Source organism: Acipenser ruthenus, chromosome 23 (assembly GCF_902713425.1).
Source record: "Acipenser ruthenus chromosome 23, fAciRut3.2 maternal haplotype, whole genome shotgun sequence".
Taxonomy (NCBI): Eukaryota; Metazoa; Chordata; class Actinopteri; order Acipenseriformes; family Acipenseridae; genus Acipenser; species Acipenser ruthenus.
The window spans coordinates 26,914,531-26,938,261 of NC_081211.1; the positions used below are offsets into that span (position 1 = coordinate 26,914,531).

The 23,731-nt window shown below is 39.4% G+C and overlaps 2 protein-coding genes across 9 annotated transcripts; both read right to left on the bottom strand.

Moving 5' to 3' along the window:
- Positions 1-1,079: 1,079 nt before the first annotated feature.
- LOC117413433 (matrin-3-like) lies at positions 1,080-14,357 on the bottom strand. Of its 4 annotated transcripts, none has more exons than XM_058997061.1 (21): positions 14,289-14,357; positions 10,684-11,694; positions 9,633-9,694; positions 9,498-9,536; positions 9,285-9,406; positions 9,100-9,149; positions 8,683-8,802; positions 8,312-8,437; positions 7,931-8,113; positions 7,411-7,538; positions 6,469-6,988; positions 6,001-6,118; positions 5,848-5,870; positions 5,498-5,620; positions 4,908-5,033; positions 3,566-3,700; positions 2,963-3,093; positions 2,422-2,755; positions 1,900-2,125; positions 1,593-1,714; positions 1,080-1,449 (listed from the first exon to the last, which is right to left on the bottom strand). In XM_058997061.1, exons 2-21 carry the CDS (start codon positions 11,524-11,526, stop codon positions 1,411-1,413), a joined length of 3,570 nt encoding a protein of 1,189 aa, XP_058853044.1. In that variant the 5' UTR covers positions 11,527-11,694; positions 14,289-14,357; the 3' UTR covers positions 1,080-1,410. The 4 variants fall into 4 exon arrangements, with proteins under 4 accessions (XP_058853044.1, XP_058853043.1, XP_058853045.1 ...); XM_058997060.1 differs by lacking the exon at positions 14,289-14,357 and adding an exon at positions 14,145-14,275; XM_058997062.1 differs by lacking the exon at positions 14,289-14,357 and adding an exon at positions 14,145-14,271 and having other exon boundaries at positions 10,684-11,512.
- A 700-nt stretch (positions 14,358-15,057) lies between these two features.
- LOC117412978 (uncharacterized) lies at positions 15,058-23,675 on the bottom strand. 5 transcript variants are annotated; one of them, XM_034021651.3, is made up of 18 exons: positions 23,588-23,675; positions 22,901-22,950; positions 21,696-22,447; positions 21,420-21,478; positions 21,073-21,194; positions 20,927-20,988; positions 20,446-20,568; positions 20,020-20,150; positions 19,335-19,899; positions 18,853-18,969; positions 18,441-18,557; positions 18,113-18,232; positions 17,759-17,896; positions 17,082-17,203; positions 16,602-16,972; positions 15,899-16,017; positions 15,640-15,684; positions 15,058-15,415 (listed from the first exon to the last, which is right to left on the bottom strand). In XM_034021651.3, the coding sequence occupies exons 3-18, from the start codon at positions 22,323-22,325 to the stop codon at positions 15,395-15,397; spliced, it is 2,862 nt and encodes a 953-aa protein (XP_033877542.3). In that variant the 5' UTR covers positions 22,326-22,447; positions 22,901-22,950; positions 23,588-23,675; the 3' UTR covers positions 15,058-15,394. The 5 variants fall into 5 exon arrangements, with proteins under 5 accessions (XP_033877542.3, XP_033877541.3, XP_033877540.3 ...); XM_034021650.3 differs by having other exon boundaries at positions 15,058-15,412; positions 18,847-18,969; XM_034021649.3 differs by having other exon boundaries at positions 18,847-18,969; positions 23,588-23,674.
- Positions 23,676-23,731: the final 56 nt, after the last annotated feature.

Sequence of the window (23,731 nt, forward strand, 5' to 3'; positions counted from 1 at the left end):
CTGGGATCATCTATCTATCTATATCTATATCTATATATATATATATATATATATATATATATACACCTACCCATAGAGATTGTATAAAGCCTACAAAAGCGAGGTGTCAAAGTAATGTCATGGCAATACTTCAAGATTAATATTTGTTGCATTATTAATATACACCCATCATGAGTGGTGGGGCTGCAATCTTACCCCCAATGTGGCCATTACCTGTGTGCAAATAATTAATCATTGCTTTGCAAAAACACTGAGTTCAATCCTGTGTGTACGTACATTGGAACCTCCCAGCCTGTCGGGAATGAGAACAGGTATGCCCCCAACCCATATTCCCTGAGGAGCTGAATTATCTTTACAATGCACTCCAGCCATACCACATGCACATAGATTACAATAACTTCTACAAAAATAATCCAGTGTGCTCAATGGCACTGTAGAAGTGTTCTGGGTGGGGATGGGTTCACTACAGTGGCCCATTCACACAATGTAAACTGCATCTAGATTCTGTGTACAGGATATCCTTTCAGTAATTAATTCAGCAGTGTCTGCTGGCTCATGCCATGTTATTGTCTGAAAGCACATCACCCTCCAGGTGACATGACCCAGGAAGTGCAAGGCAGTCTGAAAGCATGGCTTGCACAGTTATTTAAATTTGTGAAGCAGAGATGGAAGTAAGACTCCAGTTACATAGCAGTTTGATAAATTCCTGATTCTACTATGAGTTTAGTAAGACACACCTGAGCTTGTTACCTAGACACTGTGGCTAATCAAGCTTGTAATAAAAACTGAAATGGGTGAATCTGCTATATAGGATTTTATTTCCAACCTTGGTGAAGTACCAGATATGTTTTTAAATACTTAAAAAAAAAAAAAAAAAAAAAAAAGTGCGCTAAATCATGCATTTCTTCCAAATATTTATATCTGAATGTATGGAACTAGTTCACTTTAAATAAGCTACACTAGTATGCATTCACTGGAAATAATGGGTTTCCACTGACATTACCAAGATAAAATAAGAACCAAGTATAGGTTTACTAATCTTTATATATAATTATATAAATAAAACGCAGTTAGACACATTTTAAAAATACAGACTCGATTTTATTGTTTCAGGACTCAAACACGTGTCAGTCAATATCCAGCTACTGCATACATAATCTAAACTAAAAAAAAAAGCAGCGATGGCTTCAACTTGATAAGATCTCAAACACAGACTATCCCATAACGCTGAGTCTGTTGGAATGTACACTAACTGAAAACACAACACTAAAACAAATAAAAACAAAGAAATGTATAGGGTCAAAGCTATCTACTGTATAACAGACTTTCATAAAGAGTTTGTTTCTCTTTTACGATAAGGATAAACTGAAGATCAAATGAACACAACAGCAGAAAACTTCCAACTTGTCTTCATATGCTCGTCTTCGTTTTCTCTTTATCCAGCACGTTCTGTAAAACATACAAAAAAAGAATGATTAAATAAATAAAATAAAAAAATCAACCAAGATCATGTAAACTTAGTTGGGAATGTTTCATCTAAAAATGGTCTATGGAATCGTTTCCTACATAAATAAACCAAACAGAAGTTGTACCTTCAGTTTCTGATAATGGGCCAGGCTGCTGCAGTGAGTGTTCTTTGCTGTAGATTCACTGGTGTAGAACAGACTGCAGAGTTTGCAATAGTAACCAACCTTGGGGACCACATATTCCACACCTACAAAATAGAGCCGATAACATTGTAAAAGTATTATGAAAAACTGGCAAAGGGTGAAACTGTCAAAGTCATCCTGGCACAGTGTGACCATGGCTGTCCGTATTTTGCCAAGAATAAGGACACAACTGCAGAAGTGAATTACGCAGGGCGATCTGGCCGAAGCCTCACCCAGAACGTTCTCTTACCGACGGGATTATTCGGCTGGTATGGTCCCAGGGTGGTAGGTGTGGGCTCAGGCTTGATGCTGTGCACAGTCTTCTCATCAGTACCAGTGTGCTGCTCATTCGCAGAGTCACATGCACCTCCTTTATGAACAATCTCAGTCTCCATGGGCTCCGTTTCAACTGTCTTCGGGAGGGTCTCTTCTGTGTGCTCACCCTTATTGGTTTCTGATGATTTATCTACAGCCTCCTGAAATACGAAACGCGGTTACTAACTTAGGTCAAAGAGAGATATGCAATATTATAGACCAATGTTTATGTATATTCTACTCTACAGTTGAGATTCCACTCTGTTGCCTTAATTTAGTGGCGGTAGAGGGTATTATTTTACTTCAGAAATATTCCTCTACTGTAATACAATGCTATTTCATAAATTTCCTTCAGTTAACTGCAATTACATATCAGAATTCCTAAAAGATAACAATTCTCAGATAACATTCAAAGCTATTAAAAAGCTATTGTAACACAGTGTTCCTGGCTGCTTACTCTTTCATCTAGACTGGGATTTGCTTCTGTATCCTCTTTTGTTGGTGGTATAACTTTCTCTGCTGGCTCCTCCAAGCTCTCCAGGGTTTCATGGGTCTCTATGGTGTCTGAAACTTCCTTCGCTTCAGAGACAGCACTTTCATTAAGATCTGAAACCTCTTGCTGGATTTCTTTCTGCTGTTCCTCGCGGACTCTCTTCTGTGGTGGCCCCTCCTCCTGCTCTTCTTTGGTTTTGGATTTAGAACTGCTGGAGGTTTCATCCTCACTCTTACTCTGCTCTGCTCGTTCCCTCTTGGATCTCTTAGGAGACTCTTCAGGGACAGGGGGTCTCTTTCTGCAAAATTCATAATTTAAATGTATGTAGCACAGGGATAAGGACTCAAACATGACTAAGCCAGCAGCAAGACAGTCAGTCAAATTAGTTAACCCTTTGTGGTCAGCATATACAAGTCAGGGATATGTAGTACAAACTTGCGTTAAGAGCTGTCCCGACTAAAAGAATGCTGTCTTTATTGGAATTTGTACTCAAATAGCAACATACCCTTGAGTGACTTTCTTGTACTTCCAGGACAGACGAACTAGCAACCTTTTACCATGAAACAAGGGGGGATTTTTCATGTACTGCCGGCACATTTCCTCTGCTTCATTAGGGTTTTCCATTTCGATAAAAGCCTGAAAAACAATTGTTTAACAAATGAGAACAGAGTTGCACCATTCTCTTCCGATGGAGATTACATTAACCAAGTCACAGTTGGACCAATTCCGCCACAAAAGGTTAATTAAGATAAACCTGAATAAAGGAATAAAATAAGACATTGAAAGCAACATTGATATACTAAAACGTCTGTGTTAGCAGTATATCCTGCAGGATGCAGCATGTTAGCTAAAACTAAAACTTTACCACATACAGAAAAGGCAATGTAGAGGACAAAGACAATTACATAGCAGTGTAGGCAACACTCACACAATACATAATATATGTAAAGTTTATTAGAAGGACAAAAAATGGACAGGAACTCCAGTTCTCTGAAGAATGGACAATTGTGAACTCAATTTATTGTGAAATATATATTTTCATTATTTAATATATGAAAATTACTATCCATTTGTGATTTTTACAAAAAATTGAGAACACTATCAGTACCTCATTGCGGACCCGTTGTATGTTGTAGCACTTCACTTTCCCAAAAGGCTCTGCGAGCTTTAAGAGAGCCTCATCCGAGTGCCTTGAGGGCAGGTTGCACACGGAGACAACTCGTCCTTTTTCAGATGCATTAGTCTAGCATTGAAAAAAAAAAAAAAAAGTAAAGGCAGAAATCAGTTCATATAATAAGTGCGATGACACCAGTCATAATTCAAATCCAATTAAAGAATTACAAGATGGTTTTTAAACAACTTCCTCTCATAACAAACTCAAAAAAAGTTTTTCACGCTACACTTACCTACAATGGACCTAAACTAATCCCTCTAGCCAGAAAGACTAAAAAGATCCATAGTGTATTAATGTATAACTGAATGCATACCATTTTTAAAAAGCCAATATTTTAGCAGGCAACCTAACCATTGATAACCATTCTCTCTACCTCGCTTCGCCCACGCTACTCCACTACTCTGCTCGCTCCACTGGCTCCCGATCACCGCTCGCATCCAGTTCAAGACTCTTGTACTAGCCTACAGATGCCTTGATCAGACTGCACCCAGCTACCTCCAGACCCTCATCTCTACCTACACCCCCACTCGACCTCTCCGCTCCGCCTGCACTAGAAGACTGGCTCCACCTCCGCTACGCTCCCCTGCCTCCCGAGCCCGCTCCTTCTCCACCCTTGCTCCGCAGTGGTGGAACGACCTTCCTACAGATGTCAGGACTGCCCAGTCCCTGAGCACATTCAGGCGCCTCCTTAAGACTCACCTCTTCAAACAGCACCTGTAGAACTCCTCTGTTGTATCCTGGGACACTATCACCCTTCATTTAAATATGCTTTATTTTGCTCTTATCTGCCCCCTATTTTACTGCATTTAATCCTGTACCTCAGAATATTGTAATCTGCCAAGTGTTTAATCTGTAGTATTTTGTACTTAATCATATCCTGATGTAACTATCCCTATTTAATCATATCCTGATGTAACTTTCACTATTATCTGCTGTATTATTGAATTGTGGTTTGTCACACTTGAGAATTATTGTATTTCTTGTTCTTATTGTATTACTTGTATTGTAACACTTGAATGTATTTGTATTTGCTTGTGATTGTAAGTCACCCTGGATAAGGGCGTCTGCTAAGAAATAAATAATAATAATAATAATAATAATAATTGATAAAATTAGTGTAGTATTTACATTTTTTTTTAAAGAATAAAATAATGAATAGAATAAGGAAACCTAGTAACTTTTGCCATCTTGCTAGGGCCTAAAGAAGATTCAAACCTTAAATGGTGAATTCCTGGTTAAGTATTAAAATAAACACCACATATAATTTCAGACATACCTTAATTGTTTTATATGTTACAGACAGACGGACTTTCACGTCGACGCCACACACCACACCTGTATTGGCAGTGTAGAATTCAGCCATAGCAATAGCTTCTTCAGTGGTTGACAGCTCCAAAAATGCCTTCAATTTACATGGCAAAGAATGTGAAATCAGGAAAGGTATGAAAAGATTACAGAAAAACACCAACAATTTTATTAAGGCAACAAATGCCAAATGCTCAGCTCAGTTATTGCAAATATACATTTTCTGCTGCTGTAGATTATAAAACATAGAAATACAAGAAATTGAACACAATACATTTTATGAAAACCAATGTGCAGTATCAGCTGAATACATGTACATTTTATCTAGACCAAGGCTCTCTTTTGAAGTACCCATTATGGGTGTTCTGCAGGGGCAATCTGAAGTCTTACAAGTACTGTACTGTCAAAATGCAGCATACTTGTCTTGTGTTTTAATCATGCAACATGTCTGATGAGCAGAAAACTACTAAAGCAGAGTTTGTGTAGTTTATTGAGATTACCAATTGTGTGATCTGAATACCCCCTACCCCCCACCAAGGCTGGATCTGTTGAAAGACTCACCTCATTCCTTTGGTTTAATATCAGCTTGTTCACCACTTTACCAAACGGTTCAGCCAGCCGTAGAATCTCCTTCTCGAAATTGTAACCTCTCCTAAAGGCAGAAACAGTAACCACCTTTCCACCCTGCAAGAAGACCACCATTTACTTACCAAAAAAAAGAATGCATTTTATAATTCTATTTAGCCGAAATTGTGGATTATTTAAGTTGGGTTCAAACCAACGTATGCAACATTATAGCTACATCCATAACTTAATCAGAAGGTAAAAAAGAAATAAATCAAGTAGAAAAATGTTTAGGCTAGTGCTACTTTAATTAGTTTTAAATTCCACATACAAATTTTTTTACCAACCTGTTTACGCCACCGTTGACCATCTGCAATAGAAACAAAATCGTTGAATAAATTAATTAAAAGAATCATACTTAAAGTATACAGTAGTATAAAAATAAAACTTGGTTATCAAAGTTAACGCCTCTTAAGATGCAGTGAAATTGAAAGTCTTACTGGAAGATGTTGCATCTGATTCCGATTCCAGTCCTAACATTTCTTCCTCATCTCCCACCTCATCTAAAGTTACAAAATCCTCCATGCTATCAGGGAAATCTGGCTCGAGGGACTCTTGCTGCAAGTAAAATATGTAAATAAAACAAACTGGACAATATACTAGTAAGTGCCTAAGTTAGACCTACTTCCTTTAACCAGATTTACTTGAACAGAGTTGGTAAGTTTGCATTGGATCATTGGTTTCACAAAGGACTCTACCTGTACAACAACAACCTCCAGGATTAGTTTGCGAGATACGTAGCAGGAACAGATGCAAAGCATTATTTTAATATACAGAGCTCACTTTGACAGTGGAGAAATTACACTGACAAATGTTAATACAAATGTTACATTGCTATTATAAATGCAAAAATAAAAACAGATATACACCAGTAGTTTCATGACCTGTGGTTGCACAGTGCTCCTTACCTCTTCACAGAAACTGGTCTCTGCTGGCTCCGTTTCATCCAAGGATTTCTCGACTGGCTCATCCTTTTGGCTCTCTGAACTTTTCAAGGACTGCTCCGCTGCTTCCTCACACATGGTCTCCTCTTTTTCTAGGGGTTTATTTTCCATGTCCTCTGTTTCTAGGGATTTATTTTCCATGTCCCCTCTTTCTAGGGATTTATCATCTGGTCCTTTTTCTTGAATTTCTGAGCTACCTGTGCTTTTCTCTGCTGGTTCCTCCGCTTGGGTTTCTGGATTTTCCAGAGATTTTTGCACGCATTCTTCTTTGGGGGTCTCTAAACCCTCGAGTGATTGGTGGAGCTCTTCAGGGTCTTCCTCATCCCCCAGGTTCATCGTCTCCCCTTCATCTACCTCTGCTGCATTGCTCTCCTTCACCACCTCCGGCTCACCTTCCACACTGGATGAAACGGTCTTGGCTTTCAAACTAGTTATTTTCTTTTCCACCTCCTTCTTGCCGATACTTTTCCCCTTTGGCGTGTTCCTATCATACAAAATAATGCATCACCGCAATCAGTCTAAACAGTGTAATACTGGCAATGGTCTTTTTTGGGGGTGGGCATTCTTGTGTGGCGTAATATAAAGGGAATGGAATATCTGATTAAATGGTTTGTAGAGACAAAGTAAAATGAATAAAAGAAAAAGTAGGATCTGCATCATTGATATTTCCAGAGGTTGAAACATCGTGGCTATGAAACTGATTATTTTTACTGACACCATACTGGAACTAGAAAACTGAAAAAATGGATATAACAGCAGTATATCAAATACTATCACAATAACTCATTGCACATTGTCATGTAGAACTGAAGTCATTAAACAAGAGATTAAGATTAACTGTCAGTTTGGTGGTAAAAACAATAAATAAACCTAATCTTCCAAAATGTTGGCTACTTTAGTGCTTACTTTGTCAGCCTCCTGTACTTCCTGCAGATGTTAAGTCTGACTTTGTAGCCCTTAATCTTGAGTTGGTTTACTGTGTAGTACTTCACCATCATCTCTGCATCTGCAGGGTTCACCATTTCAACAAACGCCTTGGAAAAAGAAAAGCAGCTTTAATGCAAATTCCACTATTTTTATAAAGAAAAATGTTCCAGGTTACACTGTTGGAATAACATAAAGCAAACAATTTACAAAATGAAAATGGTTGTAAATTACAATGTAGTAGCGGGAAGATGTCACGCTCTCTCAAGTTCTATATAAACAAACGTTAACTATGGAGCTGGAGGACTGTGGGGCTAATAATTTAAATAGTAATTAGAAGCAGACAAGCAGCTATAGCAATAACACAATGGTTGGTATTACCACTGGTGCTTCAAGAAGTCAAAACGTTCTTTGATTTAGACTGATGGGATTTATTTAGCACTTCAAGAGAACAAACAATGTTCATCAGCAGGACTCCCCTCTTACATCAGTGATTGCATACCTGTTTTGTTAAAACTAGAGAGTTCTTCACTGCACCAAAGCGCTTAGCCAATTCCAACAACTCTGACTCCAAGTCTTTTGCAACAGGCAGGTTAGCAAAATAGATCACGGCATATCCAGAGTCAGTGGCCTGTGGTGGTGTTCGGGGCTGGGTCTGTGTTTGGGTTCGTGTTGGTCCATTATTCTGAAAACATGCAATTACAACAATAACAATAATAATAATAATAATAAAACAGAAAGTCAAACATTTAAAAGTGACCTAATTGTGTTAATATTAGAATAAAGTTATGTAAACATATGCAAAATGCCTGCTTGGATTATGAACAAAATTCAATACACCCTTGTGGAAAAACATAAACCTAAATTCTTCACAATTACACACCTGAATAGTCTTAATTGCAGTAGACAAATACACCTGCAGCGCTTGGCCCCGGACGACAGCTTGTGTGCGCTGGTAGTATTTCACCATAGCAGCTGCTTCTTCATGAGTACGCATTTCCAGGAAGGCCTGAAGAGAATTGTTTTGTTACGTAAAGGGACGATAGTACTGGCAGTAAATCTTTAAATACATATGTATTTATTAAAAAAATATAATAATAAATAAATATATATATATATATATATATATATATATATATATATATATATATACACACACACCATTGACTGTTTTACTACTACCAACCAAAACCACACCTGCAAGAACAGGAATAGCTCGGACTTCGCTCCTTGGAAATATTAGGCATGTCTTACCTTTTTCATCAATACCAGGTGGTTATTTACAGTGCCAAAAGGTTCAGCCAGCTTAACCAAATCCTTTTGGTAACATTTCCCTTTGGCAAACTGTATTACCACCACTTTGCTGTCAGTAATCTGGAAGTGAAAAAGAATTCATTACGGACACAATCCTGATTAATTGATCAATGAATGCATTCAACACAAAATGGAACTTCTAGCATGCCACACATCCACCAAATAAAAAGAGTCAGAACTGAAGGGTCAGTGAATAAACACATTCCCTGTTTCAGTGCAATCCATGTTTCTTCCACCTGCCTGGAAGCAGGGTTGGGGTCAACGTTTGTTTTAAAGGCATTGGAATTGAGAAACAGTAATTGACCACAACCCTGACAGTAAAGATGTTTTTTTTTTTTTCAGATAAGGAACCCTTACCCTTGTTTTCATGGGATCAACTTTCTGGCCTTGCTTTGAAATTCCTCCTCCTTAAAACCAACATATTTGAAAATTAATCAGAATGGTAATGACTTCAATAAGAACAACAAAAAAAGTTACTATTTTAATACATATAGGATGCAACTTCAATTCCAATTCAAATACTGCAATAACTCATCCATTACCCATGCCCCAAGCAGAGCCGACGCCTCTCTTTGGAAGCCCAATGGGAAGAGAAACCAATGGGACTGGTCCCAGTATCCCAGCTGCTGGATTGGAAGTCCCCAACCCCAGAGGAGTTTGCCTACTGCAAACAACAAGTAGTACATGACATTATACAACCAAGAACTTGCAACAGAGAAACAGTAATGTCACAGACATACAACTGAACTACTCACATTCTGTTTGGCAGAACCTTTGGGATCCATTCTGGATACCTGCAAATAAAAACAATGTTAGCAAAAATAAAAAATGGCAAAGCCCACAGAAATTAAATTCAACTCTTTTGACACAAACATATATACAATTCTTACAGGTCCAGAAGTATCTGTCGATTCTCTGTGTGGCGCTCTCCATCATTATGCTGAATCCAATGCTACACAAAATAAAAAACAAAAAAAGTCAAATGTTTTTAAACACTAGCTCTTTCAAGAGCTTCAATGCACACATATTGTTGCAGTATGCACTGATCTATTTCTTCCACTTGCCTCTGCAGAATATAATACTATAACACCATCTCTATCTTACATCTCTGCTTCCAAAATATGTAGTGTGACAAACGTTCGTCATTAGCGTAATGTTAAAAGCACTCTGTTTTCTTAAGTTAAACAAAACAGTTTAACTGTCTATATGTTCAATAACTCCTTACTTGTGTGCATTGAAAAAAAATGTATTTAAAAAAAATAAACAAACTACAAGCTACTGTAAACATTTCGCTTACCGACCATGAAGACAATCCTTCTACTTAAGACAGACATTAATGATAATGTGCACAGCAGAGTTAAGACCTTAAACAGTGATTCTAATCTGGATCATAGAAAAGTCAAATTAGTTCACACGACCAGACGTAACTGATGCAAAGTCTTTTCAATGTCATAGATGGTGGGTTTTGGCCCAGAAGTAGTGATGCTGCAGATTATTCCACCACAGAAAGAGAAAGGTAAGCATGGATGCTGTGGTACCTTTTGAACTCAAGATGTGAATGCAGATGAAAACGTACAGAAGCAGTTGCCTTATTAGACCTATGCCCTCCTGGACAAGTTGGTACTGGGAAAACACAGAACCCTAAACTTGTCAATCTGGGCGCAGAACATGTTTATTCAGATGTATTATAGTGTTGAATTAGAAGAACTGGAGAAGGTATGGAAGAAAATCAGATAAGGACTAATTTGTTGAAATCCTCCTAAGGCCAGAACAGCAAGATGACAGGCCATAACTCTGCTTCTAGTAGTCACGATATGACCATAGAGTTTGGATGAAATCATTGAACAGCCTCTTTCTTTAACCAATAAAAGCCAGGACAGTTTGCTGGAAAGGATTTATGTTAAACAGAGCATGGACATTAAAAACCTGAAAGATACTGACCTTGATAGAATGCACATCAAAGTCGCAAAGGGTGCACACATGTGGAAAGGTACTGGGCAGAATTCCATGGTAATCCTCAATCTTGCTGAGAGACGGGAACCCTGTCCTCCTTTCCATAAATGATCTTTCAGGCACAGAAGCGAGGCCCCTCCGATCATATTCTGACTCATAGTGACCACGGGACGGTTCAGGATACCGGTCACTGCCTCCCATTCTCTCCTCATAGTCTAGCCTCTCGTAACTTCTAGAGGGACCCTCTCTCTGCTGCCCGTAATTATAGTTAAATACACGAGGAACGGCATTAGATTCCTTTTTACTATCTGGCCTACTACATGCAGCCTCATCCCAGTCATCCCTGACAGGTCTATATGGTTGTTCCCGTGGGGGAGAGAGATTGTCTCTAGGCCGACTGGGGAGACCTCTTTCTTCAGCTCTCTGCGATTTCAGCTGCATGATAAGCCGAGGCAGCGTCTCCACATTGAGTTTTTCATCAGGAACGTTTGACAGTACTTCAAATTCTTCAGCCGAGAGACCAAGACTGGCAAAAAGGCTCCTGGCTTTGTCTAAGGGACTGCGACCCTGCGAGGCATAAGCATCCTGGCCTTTACTTTGATCATCAAAAGAGGCAGCCATGCCATGGGAGGAACCAGCAGAGGGAGAGTAGTGACTGCGAGAGCCTTGCATGTTTAAGCCAGAACCGGTTCCAAAATCAAAGTGTTCCATCCTGGCACCGCTTTGGCTTGCTCTTCCAGGACCGACAGAGGAATTTAAAGCCTGTGCAGCAGCGAGGAGCCCGTATCCTGCTGCAACGCCTTTTGGATCTCGTGAGCTATCCCGGGACATTGCAAAAGATACAAACTTGGATTACAACTCAGTTAAAAAGGTAAAAGCTTAGAACAAAGACTACTGTGTCTTATCGAAGAGACTGGGTGACATGTCAAGTGAGAATGTAAAAGGAGAATGAATGCTGCGATTGCAGATTTCCTCTTCTGGAGATGATATCAGACTGCTCTGTAGAAACACAAAATCAGTAAAAATTAAAACGCCAAATTAGCATCTCTTCAGGAGACACACATATACAGAAAGAATTGTTTAAATGATCCTCTAAAAGAGGGCTGGTAAAAGCTCACAGGTGGATCACCGATTTCCTTCTAACTGTACAGTTCTGTTAAAAATGATCTATTATGTGAAAGATTAAAAACAGGCATTACTGTTGCTAGAAACCGACTTTTCAGCTTTAACAAATAACCCAATGGGTAATTTTGCTGACACTGCAAAGAACTGAAGCAGGAGACAACAACAATAACGTTGAGGAAAATATTACATTGTTTGTTGTATGCGGTCTTAAGCACAATGTCCATACCAGACAAAGACGTGCAGATGTAAATTGCTTAGCCAAGGACTGGGAAAATAATTAACTGGCCATACCCAGTTACACACTCAAACTGGAGTACCACCTTGTAAATTCCAAGGGTTAACCATGCCATAGGGAGCATAACGGTTTTAGCATGAGAGCTACTGTACAATGAAGTGATCTAAAAGCCAAAGAGGCCATGTGAAGTCTCTAAGAATTGAAGCTGTAATATTAAATACAGTCTCAAAGCGTCCTACTAAAAGCAGAAGAGTTGTTGACATAGGAATACACAGAATGCCACAACACTAAGCCAGCGCCAACAGAATTAAGATGGTCAATAATACCACAATGGGGATCAAATTAAGCTGAAGCATCCCTTAGAAAATGGATGAAGGTGGGTCCCACTGCAGTATCTGGTATTGGTTACGATTATGAAGACAGAATTAGTCTCATCGCTGATTAACACTAACACAGAAATTCAGTTTAGCGTTACACGGCTTTTTGGTGTTATAAGCCATTGGCGTCTGTAACGCAAATAATGCTGCCTCTCCCTTATAAAACGTGTGCGCTATGACGTCAGACTGCAAATTAAAAAAATATAATAAATAAAAAAAGGCATATCACATGTTTCAAACTTAAGTGCAATAAAGACGGGAACAATCTGATCCAATACAAATGCCTGCAAGTCCAGAAGTGCTAAAACGAACAGAAAATTGAATAGGGCAACCCCAGTGTCATGCAGCAGAAGTGAAGGTGGCCATTTGCATTCAAGAAAACGATAAGCATAAAACAAACAAAAAAAACACATAATTAATAATGAAATGCAGAAAAAAGGCCAATAACATGAATTTAAACAGCGAATAAAAAGGTTATGGTACCAAGCTATAAATAAAAGGTTATGTTTGAGAAAGCCAATAAAACAATGTTTTCTTTCGCTAGTTGCATCTTCTTTAGCAGCCGCATCTATACCAGATATAATGGATTTGGTTAGTGCTGACCGTAAGGAGTTTGACGACATTTTAATTGTGCAGCAACTTCCCTAAGCAGATGAGCTGCTCTCTTCAGCCAAAAAAGAAGCCACAGCAATCCAAGACGTTACCATAACAAAAAACAGTAAACGCATCAGGAGTTTTGCACCAAAACTGGGTCAACCTTTGCAGGGAAAGGATAGACACATTTGGGCTGTAATTAGGAAGATGTAGACCTTCTCAGACACCGACAGCCAGAACAATGTGCGACTGAAGTAACTGCTGAGGGGGGAAAAAATATATATTTGGGGAATTAAATGAATGCAGCTGACTTGCTTGCAGTAGAAACCCTGCCCTTCACTGCTAACGAAAAAACAATGCTTAGGAAATATTTAAAATACATTGCAATGTTCTTGAAAAAGACCTAAAGCATCGTTTTCATTGTAGTCATCAGCTACAAATATTATTAACCATTAATTAAAATGAAGCAACCAATAATTAAGCGGGTACAAACTAAACTACCGTTTAGTATCGGTCTAGTTTCAGAATATGTTTTTTGTTGTAGTTGAATATGTTGCATTCGATTTGGCGTTACATTTTTGGGGCCTTGTGAGCCATTGGCTCCGGCTAAGGCAAAACGTTTGTCTACAGCGCTGTCTTATACCTATAGTTAACAAAAGTGCATCACCGATTAAAACCAAAAACAGCGGTTTACGAGGTAAATTGAGTCTGCCTGCTTAAAATGATATATTGTGCAATGTTACTACGTCTAAACGTTACTATTACTAACCACCCCAACCAAAATGCATTGTTTACACACATGCCGAAGGCCTACCCACACCCAGAGCGCAGAATAATACTTGTTAGGCTTTACTTTATAATGAAGAACAATAACATAAGAAAACAAACGTGTCATTTAAACTGTACAGTAACGAGATTAAAGAAAAGTAACGCATTCAACACGCCGCAATCAGAATTTAAAAAGAAAACACAACTACGAACAAAATGGAGGCGACGAAAACAAAACGCAAGAGCCCCGTTTTAACCTGCGGGATTTATGTGAATACTGTAAGAACTATTCAATCTGCTGCATTTTCTGTGAACAATAATGACGATGATAATCATATTCAAATCGTTACCGTAACACGTTGTGATTACTGTTAAGGATTTTATTTCACTTCCACCACAGCACTCTGTACAGCAGCACGCCAGTAGCCTACAATCCACCTCGGCAATTACGTTATCCGCCCCCTTTCGTTATGACCCAAGAAGCAACTACTTACGCATAACGGAAACACTGTCCTTCCCTAACAGGAAGCGCGGATTGAGTGGCCGGTGTGTGGAACTTTCTGGGAAGAGAACATGTGTTTGTTAACTTAAATGCCCTAATTGTAGCGTTTATTGAGAGATTACACTCTCATGCACAGTGATCGAGAGCCATTAAAGAACAAGCCCAAAAAGCAACGCTCAGGCATCGGTCGGCATGTGAAACATATGTCCGCACAGGTTCAAGAAGCTAGGAAAGAAAGCCCTATTCAAGGGTCCATATAAATATCTACACCGACTAGATAAACAAGAAATAATACGTTTGAAAAAGTAAATGAATACAGAAATACACTTTGAGTGGTGTGCTACTGTCTCCTTGTGTTCGTTTGTTTATTTTAACAATTCAATGTACAAATGTAACTGTAAATAGATTGTTAAAAAGCTTCCATTCTCATTCATCCACTAAAGGCATTTGCCCTACTGTAATGTTAAGAGCTCTTCACTGTTAACCCATGCAACAAAGCCACGAATTTGTGGTTAGGAAAAGGGAGCCACCCCAGTTATTTCAAGTGAACGAGTTAGACAGGCAACAGCCCAACAAGTTCCAATACATCCTTACAGGTACTGTTATAACGTACATGAATGTGATTCTGGCTTTATAAATATTTACATTTTATTATTATTCAAAGGGAAAAGCTAACTATTATTGTTACAAAATCATAATTTGTGTTATTTCCCGTCATTTTGTATTTTATTAGGATTCTAGAACATAGGTATATTCCAAGATCAGTGTGAAAATACCGATTTTATTGAATGTACAGTGAAGGTTTATTTGTCTAGATCACACTCATATGAAGGACACAACAGAATTTTAAACACCAGACTGTGGTCTCAAGCATCACTTCTGGGTTGTGAGGGAAGAACAACTTCAGGGAAGGTTATTGCAAAACAAATGGCATTATCTATCAATGGTAAACCATTTGCTTATCATTTTACAAAATAATCCCAAGGTAAATATATATACAAGGATTTAAACAGAGCTCAGGTGAACAGCCAGAAATGCAGAACTTTGACAGTCTTTTCTGTGGTTCTTTCGATTCACAGACCTCCAACAGTGTTCATTCTATTCCGTTTCAGACACCTGCTGGAAAATAATAAAATAAATCAGAATATTAGCCTTTATGATCAAACATGACACAAACTGATTCAGTACATTTAGTGGATGAATGAGAATGGAAGCTGCTAAGGGCAAGCAAAACATCAGACTCCAATGTCAATCCAACAAATGCGTAACTGCAAAATGTGTCAAAGAAGGTCATGGTGTAAGAGCAACCAATTACTGTACACAGAGAATGAAAACAAACTTACCATTGATTCCACTGTTAGCTGTTGGTCCAGTTCTGCGATCGAGGTCTGAAAAAAAAAAAAAAGAAAAAGTTTAAATGAACCATTTTTTTTTTTTTTTTTTAATGTTTTACGATGTATGTATGTATGTATGTATGTATGTATGTATGTATGTATGTATGTATGTATTTAAAAAAAGAAATGAACCTTACAGTCCTCATAGTCTCTGAAGGATTATCAGATTGTTTTATCAAATGTTCTTGACAATTGTGCTAAACTTTACCTTTACTTTCTCATAATGTTCCAGGCTGCTGCAGTGGGCAGTCTTCTCGTTTTCACTGCTGGAGAACACGCTGCACAGTTTGCAGAAGTAACCCGTCCTCGGGACCATATACTCCAAGCCTGTAATTACAGCAGCAATGTAAACTGTTAAACAATTCTGATAATCCACATGTTAATGGAGTCTTATGTCAGTCCAGCGTAATCACAGATGGTCAGGGGGGATTAATCAAAGTTTTTTGTGTAAGAAAAAAATAACTTTGTCACTGACTCAATTTACTTGAATAATGCTTGTTTCATATTTTCCTTTTACTCCTTGAAAACATTTCATTTCACATTAAGGGTTTCTTAAAACTGGGCAATTTAACACCAACAAAGAGTTATTTAGATGGTGGAAATCTAGTCCTTGCATACTGCTTGGGTTCCCCATATTGTTTGTGTGTGTTTGTTGGACTGCCATTGGAACTATTGTAGACACCTTTTATTTTTATCTGTGCCCATGCAAAGGTTGGCAGTGTGCTAAAACCACACTTTCTGTCCATCTGTATCCACCCTATCTCACAAACCAAGTAGGTCATGGAGGTCCAACCTGCAATCTTTCGCAAGGCACAGTACTGATGCTATCACGGTGCCTGTTAGGTAATGGCTGGTTTTACCAGAATAAATGACTTAGTTTATATTTTAATCTACGGCAGAACAGCTCTTACCAACAGGATTGTCAGGAGTGTATGGTCCCAGAGTGTGTGTGGTCTTGTTGTTACCAGCCTGTGGCCTATCAGTTGAGTCTCCTGCCTCTCCATTATGGACAGTTTCAGTCTTCTCAGACTCTGGCGGTACAGTCTTCTCAGACTCTGGCGGTACAGTCTTCTCAGACTCTGGCGGTACAGTCTTCTCAGACTCTGGCGGTACAGTCTTCTCAGACTCTGGCGGTACAGTCTTCTCAGACTCTGGCGGTACAGTCTTCTCAGACTCTGGCGGTACAGTCTTCTCAGACTCTGGCGGTACAGTCTTCTCAGACTCTGGCAGTACAGTCTGCACCTGTGTAGCATTTTCTGTGTCAGCATTTTCGCCATTGCATCTTGAAGAACAAAATAAAACAATAAATAAGACAGACACATAGAAATCCTTCTTCAGAAATGAACAAGGAGCCACAGTTAAGAGGATAGAGCAACAGTGCCTTCACTTACCCAAAGGTGTAATTCTTTAAGAGGCTCACTTCGATCTTTTTAAAGTGAATCCTCAAGGGGCGTTTTTTATAGAATGTCACCATGATCTCTGCCTCAGCCCGGTCTACCATTTCCACAAAAGCCTAGTGGGGGAATTCACATTACTACATAAAATATATATTAAGTATAATCTAGCATAAGACAATTGTATAGAAATAGCTAGACGTGAGTGTAACTCTTCAGGGCACTCCTTCAGTACACAAAGCAGGAAAAAAAATAAAAAACACTGTGATTAAACCTAAAAGGAGTATATTTCACTAGCTTTTCTACCACTGCCAACTTCTTTTTAAAATCTTCCCAGTTGTAAAAATCCATTTGCACTGTAGATTTGTGCAGCCAATTCCAATTCCTTTATAAAACCAATTCCCAATTCCAGTTCCCACTCACTATCCTTTTTAATCAATTCCAAACCATCATTGATCAAACTTGCAAAATCACAATTGCACAATCACAATCTAAAATATCAATTCCAATTCCTTCGAAGGGAATTGATTTTAAAAAGGAACTGGAATTGAAAAAACAGGAATTGGCCCCAAACCTAATGACAATGTTGTGTCTGCTGAGGGAGGCAATACACAACTGCCCCAGCCTTTAAGGAATACTGTGTTACAAACAATGTGTCAAGAAATGTTTCTCACCTTTTTAATTTTATTTGCGATGGTGATTTTTAGCACAGCCCCAAAGCGCTCGGCCAATTCCTGCAAATCTACCCTGGAGGTTTTTCTAGAAATATTACTGAAACACAGCACTGAGGTAACAGGTTCAAAGAGTGGTCTCTGGGGGGGGAAAAATAAACATATTGTATGTGCACAAATTGCAGACTAGACATGGCTTTTTACCATCAGAAATACACCCATTTAAAATCTACAATCCATACCTTTTTTTTTTTTTAATACAATTATTTGTAATGACAGAACAACATGAATTACAGACAGGCAGATGCAAAACTGAATATTACTCAATAACACATTATTGCAGATATTTAGACTTACCTTTACAGAGGTCATTTTATCCGACAAACAAATCCTCAATTCACGGGCAGGATCATTTGTAGCCTGGTAGTATCGCACCATAACCCTTGCTTGTTCATATGTAAGCATTTCCAGGAAGCCCTGCAGTACAGAAAACTGAGTCATGCCAAAAATGATTGCACTTACAAGACTTTATCACACTTAAATTAGCCCTTTGGAATCTTTTTCATTTTTATTTCTTTTTTAAATCCACCTGATTATAGGATATAAATGATGAATCTTGAGGTGTTCCAATACATGTGCACACTACTGTATATATTTTGTATTATTATTATTCAGCATATCTTACAGAGGACTGGTAAACCAGGTAGGCGACCACAGTGCCGAAAGGCTCAGCCATCTCCAGCAAATCCTCCACGGAGCATGACCATTTCCTAAAGCGTATGTCCACCACTTTGCTGCTTCCCTGGTAATGAAAGAACATTCATTATTAATGATTTATAAAAAATAAAAAAAAAACATTGAACAAATCCCACTTCCTGATCTTGGCTGCATCACATGGTCTTCAGCCCCCAGCACAAACGTTCCTGGCCTCTCCCATATAGGGGAATCCTTTCAAATACTGCAGTAAAGGCGGCAAGTACAGAATTGAAGCGCACTCAAATCTCGCGCCATTTTTACAAGCATCAGTACTCCTGCAAACGCTGTGCAGAAATGCATAGCTGCAGGAGAAGTCAGTGCTGCTGGCTGCTTACTTCTACCTCGACACCAGGTCCTGTAGAAAATCTGCCTTTCTGCGACGGCCATGGCTTTCGGATCTTTGATCTATCGAGGCATTGGTCCTTCCCCTGCCCTGCAGCCTTCGCTTTCTCCTTCTCCTGCAAGAAACACAAATATTTCAGGGTTAAACAGCATTGGGTTTTATTGTAAAATGCTTTCAGTTTCTAGGGAATAAATTAAGACTCTCGTTTGGTAGGAAATTCCAACTATTTCCGTAAGCCTTAAATTGAAGTATTTCATTAAACTTATAATACAGAACTCAATGTCTAGGTCTGAAATGTTACCCCCTCCAGCTTTCCAAATCGCCATGGCAAATGAGAATATGTTCTGGCTGGGTTTGTAACATTAAAAGGACTTGATTTGATTTTAACATTATGTGATGCGTTAATAATCTAAAAAGGATGGAGCATTTAAAAGCATACACCACCTCCTCCTATGATATCCGGTGTTCCTGGTTGCTTACCCCTTCCTTGAGCTCAGGCCCAGCTGATGAATCCTCCTTTTGTGCAGACTGGCTGCAACTCTTGTCTTGCCCCTCTGAGGGGGTCTCTGAACTCTCCAGGGGTTTATCTACAGGTTCCTCCCCTTGTGTCGACTGGCTGCCTTTATTCTCTAGCGCTCCCTCTTGGGTTTGTAAACTTTCCAGGGATTTATCGAATGGCCCCTCTCCTTGTCCCAGTTTGCTGCCACTCCTCTCTTGCTCCTCCCCTTCTGTGTCTGAACTGTCCATGGATTTATCTGCTGGCCCCTCCCCTTGTGCCAGCCGCAAGGCTGTGTTCTCTTGCTCCTCCCCTTCACTTTCTGAACTGTCTGTGGATTTATCTGAGGATTCCTCCCTTTGCCGACTCGCCCTCCTCTCTTGTCTCTCCAGGGATTTCTCTCTTGACTCCTCCCTTCTTGTCCGGTCATATCTGGACGTCCTTCGTGTTCTAGAGGACTCCCTGTCCCCAGATACTGAGCATCCAGTCCTGCTCCCACTCCCCGGAGCTTCACCTGAAGTGCTGGGTGACTTGACTTCTTCCCGCATCCTGTTATAAGCCAATGAAGAAGACTTTGTTTTTATTTGTTATATCAGCATTTTACCCTCATATTCTCATACCACCAATAAGCTACATGATGTTCTTAGTTTCATCATACCCCTCTCTTACCAATGTGCAAGCTTCTTGTGCTTCAGGAATATGGACACACCGATCCTGTCTCCGTTGACTTTGGCAGCATGGGTCCTATAGTACCGCACCATCTTCTCTGCAGCGTCAGGATGCTTCATTTCCAAAAAAGCCTGCAAGAAGTCCAAGTTGTTCATTCATCTCTCTCACTCATGGCGATTTTATCTGCCATAATAATTACCAAAGCCGTGTTAAGCCTGATGTATCATTTTATAACCCACTGACATTTTTGGTGGGGAGTCATCTTTTTTGCAGTCAAGCAGACAAGCACTAGGCTACTGACAATGACATGTATAATGAGAAAGCTTGGCAGAAATGTATTTACCCAGCATGTTTGGCACATTATCATTATTATTATTATCAATCGACATCATTTTTGTTTTTATTTTGGTTTTCTGCATTACTTACCTCTTTATTGCTTCTGAGTATTTTGTAGCACTGCACAGGCCCAAAAGATTTTGCCAAGTCAAACAGGTCTTCATTTGTGTAATTTTCAGCTGGCAGGTTCACCAGATGAATTACTCTATGTTGCTTTAAAAGAAAATACAGAACAATATATACATTATGTAAATATACATGTATTACTCAGAACCTTTTGTACAATAAGAAAAAAACAAACAAACAAACATTGAAACCAATTCAAACACCTTTAAGATAAAAATAAATAAATTGAGGAGACAGAGGGGGGACGGGGACGGGGGAAAGCACACCCGAAGCAGCGGCAAGGTTCCTGCTTTGAAATTTGGGAATGTTGAATTATTCTTTGAATATTGCAACTCTGCACAGCCATGTGTAATGCAACACTGTTCACTATGGCCAGCTTTACAGTGCAGAGTGATAGCAGTGCCAATAGGACTGAAGTCCCTTTTAGGTACAATATTACACTGACCTTTTCTTTCAAGGGATGACTTCTCTCGCCTCTTCTTGATTTGATTCCGCCTGAAACTGAAACTAAAAATAGGAAGAATTGATTGAAACCTGTTTCAGCATATACAGCTTAGTGTACATCTGGGTTTTGAGGAGTAATAAGCCCACCGTTTCCCACTCTCCTATCAGGACGCATTCTTCTCCTTGAGATATCAATTGGAAGCAGTGGAGGAGGCGCCACGTATCCAGGTGCTGGATAGCTGGTGTCCCATCCGGGACGGACTGGCCTGCTGGAAACAACAAGCAGTACATTTCTCATTAAAAAAATAATACATCCTCAAATTCATATTGGGCTTCAGAATGTCTTCAAGTTTCCTCTCAGACTGATTAGCATGTTATGGTATTGATGGACAAATGCTTTGGCTATGATATATAGGGATGATATATTTCAAGCAAATTTGTTTCATTATTTTATCTGAACTACTTTGTACACATATGCATACCTATATGCTTACCGGTCAAAATCGGAAGGGCGACTCTTTGAATAAGGTGATCTATGCTGCCAATTCCAGGACTGCAAGCAAAGGAACATGTATATATAAAAAAGGAGAATTTTCAGTCTATAAAATGAAACCACTGAAAGAACATGCAACTTTGAATGTACAAATTGGTGTTTTATGTGTCAATAAACCCCCACACAATCTGAATTGTAAACCCTTGGTTATTCTCCCTTTAAATAATGCAGTTGACAGGGGAGTAAAAGAACAGAACAGAACAGACAGTGACCTCACCTGCACATCCGAGAAGTACCTTTCAGGTCTAGGAGCGGGACCATCCCAGTCGTATTCTGAGGGATAGTAAGTACGATACCCTGCAGTGTGTAGAAAGTCAGTGCTGCTTCCCATTCTCCCAGAACTATAAGCAAAAACATCCGTCCTCCTGCGCTTCACCTCCCTGTCGGCTCTGTAAGGTTGTTCTCGTGGGGGGGAGCGGAAGTCTCTGGGGCGGTTAGACACACTGCTTCCTTCCGCTCTCTGTGCCTTGAGCTGCAGGATACTCTGATGCAAGTTCTCCACACTAAGCTGATCCTCAGACATGCACGCTAGTGCATCCAAGTCTTCGCGCGGGAGACCAAGACTGGCAAAAACATTCGTGGCTTTGTCCAAGTATCCGCTCTGCAAGGAATTCGAATTCGGGCCTCTTGTTACATCCAAGGCTGATGCCATGCTATGGGACGCTCCGGCAGAGACCAAGTCCAGATTCTGGGTGCCCTGTATGCTTAAGCCAGAATTCATGCCATGATTTAGGCTTGCTGTCCCTGCACCGTTTTCACTGGGGTTGCAATATGAACTCAAAGCAAATACACTGGAACCAAAACCATCCATGTGCGCACCCTCAAAAGAGCCATTGTTGTCCGACATATTGTGGGACGAGTTCCAATTAAGTTGAGGATGAGGGACTCGGCATGAGACCAACGACCTCTGGAAGATCAAGAATCAACCCAGAGACAGCAGGTTCCTCTTCTGCAAAGGTTTCAAAGTTTCTGTCGAAGCACAATAATGAGAAACAACCTGTAATCTGTCCAGGATGTAACTGTGGTGTACTTTTAAGGTAAAACATAAAATATTTAAGTAGAAAAACATTTTGACTCGTGCCTTCATCAGCATGAATGTCACAGGCACACTGATAAAGTCACTGGACTACTTGACTAAGGCCTGGGATGCAGTGCTTCTGCGGTATTCTACAGGCTAACTAGACAACTGATACAAGTACAGGAGGTTGTGTTTTCTGCCACTGGGAAAGGACATCTAAAAAAAAACCCCCAAAAACCCAAATTCCAGGCTGAAATAGTGACCACATGCCCAGCAAAAGTTCAACAAGCACAGTGCAGCAATCACAATATACTTTGCCTGTTGTTAAGGATATAATGTTATTGGCAGTGTTAAGTTTGACTGATTGTGGAGAAAGCACTATTCAAGAATTAGCAACGTATTACCTTAATGTAAATGCACAGATTGATTCTCCACCGGGTGACCTATGGCAGCTCTGCAAAATATTATTTAACATGATTTATTGACAATTCATTTGAATAATGCATGGCTTATTACAGCATATAAACAACAATTTCTAACATAAATATGTCTCAGTACACTAGTCACAGTAGATCAGTTTGATGATTCGTTTGTGATCGCTGCAGTCTACATGCAGTACAGTAAAGCAGGAGTTTCCCAAACTTTAATACCCGGGGCCCACTATAAGCACTTATTAGGAAAAATGACAAATTAAAAACATTTTTAAACCTGTAACACTGCAAATAAACGTAATATAAATGGTTGTTTTTTATTTGAATCTAAACTTGTCTTCATGAGTATGTTAATAGATTTGTAACCAAAGTCCAGTGCGACTAAGCACACGTCAATGTCCTCATATTTACTATGTACAGAGCAATAACAGTACAGACCCTGCACACACAACACGACCGAAGAAATGGCGACGGTAGAAAACAACGTCGTTTTGTTTTGTTTATTAAGTAGGACTAAAGACACCATGTAATGTCAATAATGCGTGTCTATCCAAACAAAAGCTACACACAAAAATACATAAATATGTAACTCGAGATGTACATATTTTTTTTCATTCAGTATTTGACCAAACCCACAATCCGCTTACTTATAATGCATACCTTCATCAGGAGGCTTCTTTTGATGACGTAAGTCATACAAAACACGTGACCCAGACTCTATATTAGGGTCTATTTTGTGCCCTCTATTGGATTTGCATTGTATCACACTTAATAAAGGACCTGGGGTTTGTCTGGGTCAAATTA